Source organism: Paraphaeosphaeria sporulosa (assembly GCF_001642045.1).
Source record: "Paraphaeosphaeria sporulosa strain AP3s5-JAC2a unplaced genomic scaffold CC84scaffold_15, whole genome shotgun sequence".
NCBI lineage: Eukaryota > Fungi > Ascomycota > Dothideomycetes > Pleosporales > Didymosphaeriaceae > Paraphaeosphaeria > Paraphaeosphaeria sporulosa.
This window is the reverse complement of record NW_017253374.1, coordinates 26,846-38,258: the sequence shown is the minus strand read 5'-3', so window position 1 is coordinate 38,258 and position 11,413 is coordinate 26,846. Positions and strand designations below refer to the sequence as shown.

Genomic DNA, 11,413 nt, shown 5'->3' with positions numbered 1-11,413 from the left:
GTTTCCGCCCTGCTGGTGTGGATACACCTTCTCGCGCGCGGCCCGAAAACAGGCGAATACTTGTATTCATTGAGCAGGGTTCACCTGTATGGATAGGATTTCTCCAGGGCGTGGAGAACATAAGTTCCAAAATTTGGCGATCTTTCATTCGTGTGGCCGGTCACTTCAGAGACGGCTTTACCTCGGATCACGAACGTAGCAACAGTTACTTCGTTCTGCCTCCGAAGAGTACATTAGCAAACCGCTTCGCACGACTTGAACTCTTTCATCTTTTCGGACGTCGTATCGGAATCCAGAGAGATCTATCATGCTGCTTTTGAAGCTTTGAAACAAACTTTCCAAGCAACCTACGGGTCTGATGGGGACGGCCCGTATGAGGACGATCCGTTGCAACAGATTGTCCTTCGATATTTGTATATCTTAGACGATCAAATGCTCGAAAGATCACAAGAGAAGGACCCTCGCGCTCTCATCATAACTGGACATTATGCCATCCTACTACAGTTACCAGAGCTGGTAGATTTTCTGTTTTTGAAGAGTTGGGTCCATCATCTCCTAAAAGGAATCTACAGGATCCTTGAAGAAGACCGACATCGCTGTTGGATTAAATGGCCGTTCACGACTGTTGGATTGATTTGAGCCATGCCTTGATCTCAACGTGTAGAGTAATTCCACGTCTTTCTCCCAGTACACATGCTGTCTACAGGAAGTTGTTGTCGGTTCGCGGTTTAGTATTACGTGTAATGTAGCACTTATCGCCACGAGACCTACCAAAGCGACCAATTGAATGGCAAGACTCCCATGACAATGAGTGTTCCCTTTCTTGCTCCTTCCTCTCCGCCCAATAGAGCCGCTGATCACATAATTTGACATACACAACCTCGCAACTTCGATGAAGACGTAAAGAAAGGTGACCTTACGGGGGCTATGAAGAGCATGTTCGTAGTGCTAGCCCAAACAATGGGTCTACTGTATCAGCTCCGAACAAAATAAGAAAGTCGTGTCTTACTATAGCTAGAAGAGTGGAGAGATAGAGGTCAAAGGTCCCTTCGCCCTAAGAGGGCAGATGATGGGCGTTCATTAAGAGTGGATGGAAGAAATAGTGGATGCGCTTGATAATCGGCAAAGCACTGTTATAAAGACGGATTAATATAATTGAAGATGGATAATCTAGATAAGGTCTTATGGAAATGTATATAGTATGCCTCAGCTTACAACTAAGAAGCACTGAAAGACCTTTATAATTGAACGCCAGGACGCTGCTGGTATAGCAGTACCTATGAGACACAGATCAATGGTGGCATGTACCTGGAGAAGTGTGCTGACACTACCATCAGTTAAACGAAAATTATACAATTGGCGAATCTATACCATGTGTAAGCCGAAGCGAGGCTTGGTCAAGCGTTGTGAAATTACTTAGCCCGCTACCCTGTACATGGAAGAGTTAGAGGTATATCTACGTGCGATTAAATTTGCATCACAACCAACTACCAAGGTTAACTCAAGTAGCTTGACGTATTAGGACATCTAATTGCTGGTAGCAAAATTGCAAGCTCAAAACCTATAGACGCCGCTCTGAATCCCGTTTGGCATAATGCTGGTGTTCATCTAGTAGTGAAAGCCAGCTGGGACCAGAGCATTCCTACTACAAAGATTCAGCAGATCCGAGACAGAATGACTGGTCAAATCGGATACACTATTCACAGGTTGAGCCCTGATTCCGAGTGCTACGTTAATGAGGTCGGCTGCCATTTCTTGCACGGTTCACGGGCCAAGCTCACCTGGTCCAGTGTGATCAATATGAAACCAATTGGCAATGGGCATTACGTGAGCCAGCTTACTCTTGTTTGCGACTTTTCAAGGCCAAATATGATCTGGCTGAGGTTCTGTGGTGTAGAAAGTGCGTGGGAAGTGACGAGTGGCGGTCTTTATCGTCAAGGCTTGACCATGAGATGGCCCAGCTACGGTCTTTCTAACTTGGTATGAGACGCGACACTAGCAAAGGTGATTTATAACAGCATCGCATACCTACTTCAGCTAGACATGAAACTATACGGCCCTGTATCTGTATGTCTCACTCTTCCAAGTGCTCTTAAGGTATCTTAGAGCAATCCAGATTACTAGAGCTCTCAGCATGGGCGCTGTTAGTAGATTCTCAATCAGTTAGTAGACATGAGAGTTTACTTTCCACGTATATAGGAGTCACGTATCTGTAGTAATATTAGACTATGACTGAATAATATTTTGGTTAAGGGAACTTCAGTCAATACTCTACTATATGTAAAGTTCCAGTCACTCTTTACCATTCTCTCATAATAAAGTTTTCATTTTTTTTTTATCAAACCTATTGTATAATAGTATACGCAAACACGCACTAGAAGAAATTCGTCCCTTACTATAACTTCAGTGGGCCTACTAAGAGAATTGCCCTCTCCTACCATTTCGTCATGTTAGCCACCCAACCTAGGTTTTGGAAGATACTTAATCCTGGGAATCTCCCTCCTGGTCGCAGTTTCACAGCTCATTTTTCTCCATTAATGGCTGAGTAATCCGGATGGATCCTATAATAACTCTTGAGCTAAAAAATTGTTATATAGACATAGGCCCTTCTCTTGATCATCACCCTTACGCTGCTTGGGTCAGCGCAGAAGTTCAGTGACTATATGCGAGCTCTGTAGGCTCTATAATCAAAAATTAACGAACAAATAGTGAAATGGAACTTCCCTAGCGTTAAGGATGAGTGTATGATATGGAGACGATAGTATACTTGCTTAAATGACGCTAGACTGCATAGTAGTTAAAAGCCCTTCGCCGACGCTGAAGACGACAACCTTGTCAGGCACCACATCAACACGGCCATCCTCGAGAAGAACGACATCGCCCATAGAGCCTGTCTTCTAATCCCGAAACCAAGATAGACTGGACTATCGATATCATCGTTGCCGCCTTCTCCATCCCGGCGACATCTTTCGGATAGCGGATGTGGAAGATGTAAAGGGTAAAGACAAAGTCAACAGCTTCAGCGAGTCAGCAGAGATGCGTAGATGAGACTGAAGTCTTGATACGATTGACAGATACTATGACATACATGCTAAGCAAAGAAGTTGAAAGCATTGAAGATGGAAGGTATTGTGGGAATGGAATTTCGCCCCTTGATGATGTCTGCAGCTTTCTCGGCGACCGCATACATGGTGGCTTGCAGGTGTGTCGCCGGCACCAGCGGGATAATGCTTCCATCCACGATGCTTAGACGCTTCACTCCATACATAAGTAGATCGCTGCCTACAACACCGCCGTAAGCCTCAGGCATCATTGAGCAGCTTCCAGACATGTGCGCAAAGCTTGCCTCGAGCGCCTTGGTTTGGATGAGTGCTTCGATGATCTCGTCGTCCGTCTCTCCAGTACCGGGCACTGTTTCAACCGGCTGGAACTTATTCAGCTCGGGTCGCGCCCAGTGCTGACGAAGCCAGCGCACCATCTCAACTAATATTTGCCGATCAATGGGGTTTTGGAAAGTGTTCCACTGCACGACAGGCATACCATACTTATTAGATGAATTGAGAGTGACAGTGCCGCGTGATAGAGGGCGTTGTAGGGCACCAATGGCAAGACCAAAGGCTACCATAGGAAACTCGGCGACCGCTGCGTCAGTGCGGGAGTGTAGGTCCGCGATGATGTCGCGTTGCTTGATGAAGCCAGCAAGGAGCTTAGAATCAGCATAGACTGCTGGGAGGTACGTGCGTGCATTCTGGCTCTTGATATTTGCGACGATGGACTCGTATTTTTCGGAAACGGTCTGCAAGCTCAGGAAGGCGAGGCTGCTGCCATGAGCTTGAGTGATGGGGCCAGTCCTATTGGCATAGTATTGTGCCCATGCGGACGCATTGAAGGCGGGATCTTGGCCGGAAAATGGGTTCGGAGTGGCCAAGTTTTTAAGGTCGAATTGCATATTGGCGTTGGGGTGGTCTTGCATGTTCGCGCCTATTGCTGGCCTATCTTGTTTGACCTGTACTCCTGCTGCGCTCAAAACGTCCTTTGGGCCAAAACCACTAAGCTGGAGGAGTTGTGGTGTGAAGACAGCCCCGGCCGCCAAGATGACTTCTTTGCTGGCGTAGACCTGTGCGACAGAGTTGTCTTTGCGTGAGACGTACTGGACACCCTTCGCCGTGTACCCAGTGAGTAGGCCTCGATCAAAGAGCACCTCGTTTACGGTCTTGCCAGTGGCGAGGATGAGATTGCTACGGCTCTTGACTGGGTCATAGTAACCATTCCTGGCATCTGAGCGGGTCTCAGTCTTTGGCTGAAGCGCTGTGGGAATCCAGTAGGCGCCGACAGCATTTCCAGAAGCATGCTCCTTTGGCAAAGGGACGCCTTCTGATTTGTACGCTGCCCAGATCGTGGTGATATCAGGATAATCGAAAGGGGGAAAGGAAGCCTGGATAGGCCCGTTCGTCCCGTAGTAGGATGCGTCGTACGTTGTCCCCCATGCCTTCACATTCTCAGTCGATGGTGGTGTGAATGTAGTAGACTTCTTGAAATAAGGCAGCAGACCATTCCAGCCCCAGCCGCGGTTCCCGAGCTGCTCCCATGCATCATAGTCAGCAGAAGATGCACGGTCGAACGCCATGCCATTCACGACTGACCCACCCCCTACCACGTTCCCCACCCAGACGGGTTTCGCCTGGCCACCGATATTGACATTGGGAGCGGACGTGATGTTGTACATTAATGCTTTGTTCAAACTGTTCGCATACGACGGGACTTGGGTTGACACATCGTCAACAAGGTAGCCATTCTCCAAGACGAGAACAGATTCTAATGGTTATTAGCCATCGGAATACAAACCATTTGTAGTATCTTACGGCGGCTCCCCTCACTCAGACGATTTGCGACAGTGAGTCCGGTAAGGCCACCTCCTACAACGATGTAATCGAAGGTCTTTCCAGCGATGTCCGGCTCGGAGCCAGGGATTGGCTGCTTTGGTGTGCTCGAGATTATTGGCAGCCAGCAGTTGAAGAAGCAGAAGCCGTTGAATAGGGATCGCATGGCTAAGAAATTAAAAACCGGTCACCGATGAGGCGGCTAACTAGAACGGCAAGAAAGGAGTGATCTGCAACTCCCGGCTGGACTTCAGCCCGCAAGGTCGAGTATTTGGGAGTATCAAACAATGGACCAATGTCAAATGCCAAAGGGTTGCGAGGGTGAACTATTGGTCTTCAGTACTCGGCATAACGTCACCGCGTCGAGCCGACGGAAGCGATTTATCGAACGATTTTCTGTGAAACGAATACCTTTATGCCTTGGCAAAACCTCCGGAATCACGATCGCTACGTCCGCCCCGACATCGTACCGATATGTACGAAGCGAAGGACGATCTCAACAAAAGTAATATCTCCGGTTCTACACCTGATAGAGGATTTTTACGTTTGTAATTCCGCGGTCCAGGGGTCCTTAAACCCTGTGCCAGCGGAATTAGTGCTTGCCTTGATCGCTGCTAGAAAGCCTCCAATATAAGTGAGGACTACGGCAGGTTGCGATTGTGGGTAGCGCGATTTGACGGAGACCCAATGTGGCGAGGCTTCGGCTTACAGGACTCAAACTTGCAAGTATGGCGGTCGCTGACTTGGTTTCGAACGATGGTAGAGGCTCGAACAAGCAGAACGCACGCCGCCGGTGACATGAATCTGTCGCAGTGAGGAACGGAGGATATCTGGCACCATTGTTACAGGGGTCGATGCTCCCAGATCTACGAACGCAGGTACTAAGAATTGGATCTATGAATCCAGAACACCGATTTGTCGCTCGCACGATCTGCCTAGCGTGGCGCTAGTGGCGCTAGTGTCGCTAAGCGACGAGATCCACGTGGCCGCGCATGCATCATCTCGCTACGAAGATGACCCCGTCCTCCCCCCTCAACTACCAGCTGGTCGTAGACTGCCCCAGATTCGACTCGAAAACTCCGAGAAAAGATATCGCTGCAGGACCATTCATCCAAAGGGCTGCAGATTTCACCAGTCTACTCGATGCATTACTAACAGTAATCGCCCATCAACGTGTTCGGTGGTACTGAGCTTATCCAGCTTGCTCTCTGTGTGGCGTTCTGTGGGCCCAGCCATAATCGTCACGCCATCTTCGATGCTGCTACGGTTTTAAGTTGACCCTAAAACCACCCTGGTCAGTAAGCTTTGGCTGCACGGCCAGCCCTAGCTTACTTTTCCAGTTTCTTAGCTAGCAAGGTATCTTTACCCGCCTTCGACACACGCAAGAACCAATAAGGGAGCGATACGCGATCGTGTACAGCCATCGCATCGGTCCAGCTGGCGGCGATGTCCGATGGCGGAAGATTTGCCAACCATCTTAACGGCCATCGTGCGCCTCTGCGTCTGGCAACCATATCATGATCCCCAGGGCTGTTTCTGAATTTGAAAGGCGACGATATGTACATATGGTGAGGTTTTCTTGAGAGAAGATTTGGTGAGTCGGCTGAAGGCATCTCTCCCTCGAATTCCTCCCCAGATGAAAGACATACGGTTTCCGTGTTCATAGATCCCAATTTGGAGAAGCTGGCAACAAATTTGGATGATGGCGTTAGGTAGTGAACTCTAAACCCACAAAAGTTTATTATGCAGGTACGACGCAGCCACGCCAAAGCTTGTTCCTTCAGCCGGAACATCTAGCCCATAATCCACAAACCTCGGCATTCGGTCGATGAGATCACAGGCCCTGGCGCAAACACTCACACCAAGATACTCGATACTAATGCCCCTTTGGTGGCCATAACGATGCATCTTTAGTAATTTTTTACTTACTCGATTGGTGGGATTTGAGATATTTTCGACCGCTGAGGTATTAAACTCGTGTGTCGGTAAATTTACTCTCAGCGGCGAGTGCTGAATTTGCCAAGCCACCCACACCGAAGGGCTCCCTGCAAGGCTAGAAGCATCTTCCAAAAACTGGCTACCTCGTGTCGGTAGCCCTGTCGCTGGGCCTTTATGTGACCTTATACTCAATGGCAGCCCGTCCGACCCATCCATGGACGATTCCGCTCCATGCACCCACCCCTCACTCTTACACACAACGAGCTGCATGGCGTGGCCCAATCGTCAGCAGCGTTAGACGGCATCCCTTCTCTTTTTCACTGATTCACGATCATGTCTGCAGCGTCCACAGAGGCTCTTCCCTTGGACGACCGTTCCAGTGACCTTAAGATTTCCGTCGTCACTTTGCTTGTTTTTAGTTCGATATTCGTTGGCTTACGTCTTTACGTAAGCTGGAGAAATCGTAACTTCTTCCAGGCGACTGATCATTTCCTTTGGACGGGACATGTAAGGCTTGTCGTTTCCCTCAGCAATGTCTTTACTGACCATTGGCAGCTTCTAGCCGTGAGTGCTGCAACCCTCACATATAAAACGGCCGACGTCGGTGCAGGTAAACATGTTTGGGATCCATCAGAATCTCCAGAGAATTTAGAGAAATACCTCAAATGGCTTTGGTTCAGTCAACTATTCAACCTTTACGGTATGGCATTGATTAAGCTCAGCATCTGTGCCTACATTTTGATGCTAGACTTCACCAAAGCATATCGCATCATCATCTGGATGTCTGTAGTCGTTCATGTTGGCATGAATTTCGTATTTCCTTCTGTCATTCTATTTGGGGAGTGCCGACCTATCTACAAGCACTGGGACGTCGCAGGCTCCCAGCCGGGCAGCTGCTGGGGTGACAAGCCTAGGGTTATCTCAGGTCAGCACAAAACCTTGAACACACGCCGAATCACCAGAGCTGACAACGCAAAGGTTACTCAGGTGCTGCGACAAACATTCTTACCGACATGATCTATACCGTCGCCCCGTTAGTTTATATCTCCCGCGTACAGCTCCCCAAGGCAACGCTTTGGGGTGTCCGTGCAGTTTTCCTGCTTGGTCTCCTGTATGTGTCTACATTTATCACGCTGCTTACGAGATTAGATCTAATCATGTGTGTATTAGTACAACATCTATATCCGCCTTGAAGCTCTACGAGATGAAGTCCTTGAACGCATCCACAGACCCTACATACACATCCGTCAACCTTTCTATCTTCGCCGTGTCGGAAGTCTTCGTCGGTGCATTTACCGCTTCCCTGCCTCCCCTCCGTAAAACTTTCGAAACACTGCTGCGCCGTGTCCTTCCAGAGAGTGTCTTGGGGTCTGCAGCACGAAGCAGGAAGTCAGTGAGTCGGAAGTCGGTGGGCAAAGGCATCGGAAACAGCTACCAAATGAAAGAGGTGGGCAACGATTATGTTTTGAACGGCAACGCTATGGGAAAACACATCAGGCCGAAGCATGACCTAGACAACGATAGCGAGCACTCCATGCTCGATGCGCAACGGAGTGCCGGGGGGAAAGATGGTGTTGGGTCCATCACGTGCACAACGGAGATTAGCGTATCGGGTGACGACAAACGAAGCGTTGTGGATCAAGGACACGAATGGGTTTGATATTGCAGAATATTTACAGGAGCTGAATCACACTGAAAACTAGCAATCACTCGCACAACTCTCACAAAAGCGCGTACCAGTCTCCACCACCTCTGATGAGCTATGTTTCACCGACCATCGAGCGCCGAATACTTACCGATGCGACAGACGTCCCACTGCGCCGCAAAACTACCGGTGACAGCACTGCAAGTGCATCCCATGCACATGTCCCACTGCACAGCCAGCTTTGTACGCTCCATTCTCTTCCATTCTTTCACACCTGGGCACAAATACGTCTCGCATTCTCCTGTCGTTCATAGAGATGTCCGCTCTCGCAATGGCATTCGCGCTTACTCCGCCTACTTCCCGTTCTCTCATTATCGGCCACACTCATGTGTGCTATCGACGGACACTTATTCCTCGGCACCTGGGTCCTCCCCTCCATACGTGATCGCGCAAATACACATCTGCTTGCCTGGTTTCAGCTCTGGGGCCGCCGAGGTCTTCGGGTCATACTTCTGGGATACCCCGCCAACTAGACCTCGGCCTGCTCAACCTCGTCCTAGCACGCGACGAATTGTACCCCACTAGGTCTGACAAATGGTACCTACTCAGATTTCTCTTCAGCGTCTGTTTCATTGCCATCTACGCAAGAGGTGCATTAAAGCTGCCCACAAAAGATTAAGAACGACATCCCCCGTGGCAATGTCACCCTTTCGATTGCTGCGTGGCTGAAGATGAACCGGGTGCGTGCATTCACAACGGACTTGCTTGCGTGGATCCCTACCTATCAGAGCCATGGGTGTGTAGGCAAGCTTTGGGTAAGACAGTAGATCAGAGGAAGTGATGCACATATAAGGACAGCTCAACCTTAACATAAGTGATCTGAGTGATCTTGGAGATAGCTTTGATGGTCGTCGCTTTGACCTCCAACAATCTAACCCCGCCAATCTTCCCGCTCTGCACATACTCCTCGTACACTTTGAATGTCACATCAAGAGGAGTATTCGGGTCGATCCGTCCAGGCTTTAAGAGGTCAATCTTGTTATGGCCTTTTAGCTGAGCAATGGCGGCATTAAGAGCCTTGCGCACACCTTCTGGGGTGCCATTAGGTGAGGTCCCGGCTCCAGATGCACCTTTGATGCTTAGCACAACCTTATTGGCATCTTCGGGATGCTTAGTGAAGTATTTCTCGAGCAAAATGAGACTGTTCGCCTCCGGTGGGCCGTAGAAATCCGCGCCATTCCACAGGTTCACGCCGCTATCAAGCGCCGCCTTGAGGACTTTGATAGCATCTTCAGTAGGGATGGGGTCTTTGCGCCATGTTGATCCTTTGAAATACGTTAGTTTGTAGAGTATGCCTACAGCTCTTCTTTTATCCTACCCATAAGACCACGGCCAATCGGACCAACCTCTTTTAAGGAAAGTTTTGGCAACAAACGAAACTTGCCTGGTAAGGAATTGACTTGCATCGATGAGGATGCAAGATGCCTTTTATACTGTTGCGCTTTCGATACGAGAAATTGGGCTTAATCGAATTGAAGTCACCAATCGCTTACCTACACGAATTCCCGAAATGGTGTACGTTGACCGAATCCTAAGTACATCGACGACTACGCCGCACGATAATGAACTTGCGTCTAACTCAGAGCCTATGCCATTTCCACTCGGTAGCCTATCGTAGTGAAGCTCATGGCGGCTTGTGCAACCTGTAGCCTTATCAAAGAGTGATTCAACTCCTCCGGGGCGGTTGACGCAATGCGATCCATTGCTAATTCAGTGCACTAGTTCCCAACGTGTACATCTGCCTGCATAAAATTCATACAACACGTTTGTGTTCAAGCAATGAAACAACCGGTTACTAGAACGCTACTAGTAATATAGCGGTCAGATTACGCCTTATGTGAGAATCACGAAGTTCTTCATGTTATGCCTACTGCTGAAGCTACTTCAATGCAAATCCACATTCTCAGAAGGTTTACGCGACCGTATTCCAGCTCGGAAGTATCTTCTGATGTTGTGGACTCCAGAGAAAGATCAAGGACGGATGAAAGTCGCGCTTGGGCGCCGCAGCTCTTCGTCTAATCATCTCAAAGGACCTTCGCTCCTGCTCACTCATGGTCTTCGACACCGCGGTATCTCCCCAGGATTCCCCTAGTCATAGCCTAAGGTTCTGCTTGTAACTTGCTTGTACTCCTTAATCGTTCTATATGCGTCGTTGTCATCGACCTCGACTATTAAATTCGCCGTCGCTCAATTGGTGCTGTTACTTGACCACAATTACGACAAGTCTGTCTTGTCTGAAAAGCGCACTTTAGTGCGCGGCCAAGCTGGAGCTGAGTGAACTCAAGATCTAAGCTAATATTGACGACGATCGTGGACGGATGATCTTAATGTTTCTGTATGTTCGATACCTAGGACTTATAAATTTCAGCCATATGGATACATGCTTGCTCACACGCAAAGACTGATAGTTGATACACGAGCCAAAGGAGATTGTCATGGAAGGAATGGTATGCTTTTCCGGCAAGGCTGTTAGCTTGAGTATCTTCCATCAAGCTGTCTAATTGTTTCATTTTCCCATGATGGGGGCTTCGAAAAAATGACCTCAGAGTCAAATATATCGAACCTCAAAGCCGAACTCAGAATGTACATGTGTGATCACTAGATAGCTTTCCCACTGAGTATATTTTCAGCCATTTTACGCATCAAAGTCCATCCTATTCTGCTGTTATGCTTCGCAACAATCTCAAAGTCTTACTATAGGTAGTATCCTTACGAAGTCTCACAAAAAACCGCATCTCCCACAGAAGCTGATGCATTCGCTATATGATCAAAAGCCTCATACATGTCTATATATCTCCTCCTACGACTCATGAACAGTTGCTCCTCATAGAATTTGAGTGCCAGGTTGTTTGCTCTTCACGGCTGTTCAGCTGTTTCATAGTATAGCTAA

At 48.5% G+C, this 11,413-nt stretch overlaps 4 protein-coding genes across 4 annotated transcripts; 2 read left to right on the top strand and 2 right to left on the bottom strand.

The window, feature by feature from the left end:
- Positions 1-1,551: 1,551 nt before the first annotated feature.
- Positions 1,552-1,976, top strand: CC84DRAFT_1104319 (uncharacterized protein; the record flags this gene model as incomplete). The annotated part of the gene is made up of 2 exons (XM_018175051.1): positions 1,552-1,740; positions 1,791-1,976. Coding segments are annotated over 2 exons (375 nt in total), but the record flags the coding sequence as incomplete, so codon positions are not given.
- A 1,093-nt stretch (positions 1,977-3,069) lies between these two features.
- Positions 3,070-5,046, bottom strand: CC84DRAFT_1264184 (alcohol oxidase; the record flags this gene model as incomplete). The annotated part of the gene is made up of 2 exons (XM_018185288.1): positions 3,070-4,815; positions 4,863-5,046. The coding sequence occupies 2 exons, from the start codon at positions 5,044-5,046 to the stop codon at positions 3,092-3,094; spliced, it is 1,908 nt and encodes a 635-aa protein (XP_018029530.1). The 3' UTR covers positions 3,070-3,091.
- Positions 5,047-7,151: 2,105 nt separating this feature from the next.
- CC84DRAFT_1156979 (uncharacterized protein) lies at positions 7,152-8,514 on the top strand (the record flags this gene model as incomplete). The annotated part of the gene is made up of 4 exons (XM_018176994.1): positions 7,152-7,325; positions 7,374-7,743; positions 7,797-7,929; positions 7,989-8,514. The coding sequence occupies 4 exons, from the start codon at positions 7,152-7,154 to the stop codon at positions 8,476-8,478; spliced, it is 1,167 nt and encodes a 388-aa protein (XP_018029529.1). The 3' UTR covers positions 8,479-8,514.
- A 777-nt stretch (positions 8,515-9,291) lies between these two features.
- On the bottom strand, positions 9,292-10,081 carry CC84DRAFT_1232493 (Aldo/keto reductase; the record flags this gene model as incomplete). Its single annotated transcript, XM_018183764.1, has 2 exons — positions 9,842-10,081; positions 9,292-9,788 (listed from the first exon to the last, which is right to left on the bottom strand). The coding sequence occupies exons 1-2, from the start codon at positions 9,927-9,929 to the stop codon at positions 9,292-9,294; spliced, it is 585 nt and encodes a 194-aa protein (XP_018029528.1). The 5' UTR covers positions 9,930-10,081.
- Between the last annotated feature and the right edge of the window lie 1,332 nt (positions 10,082-11,413).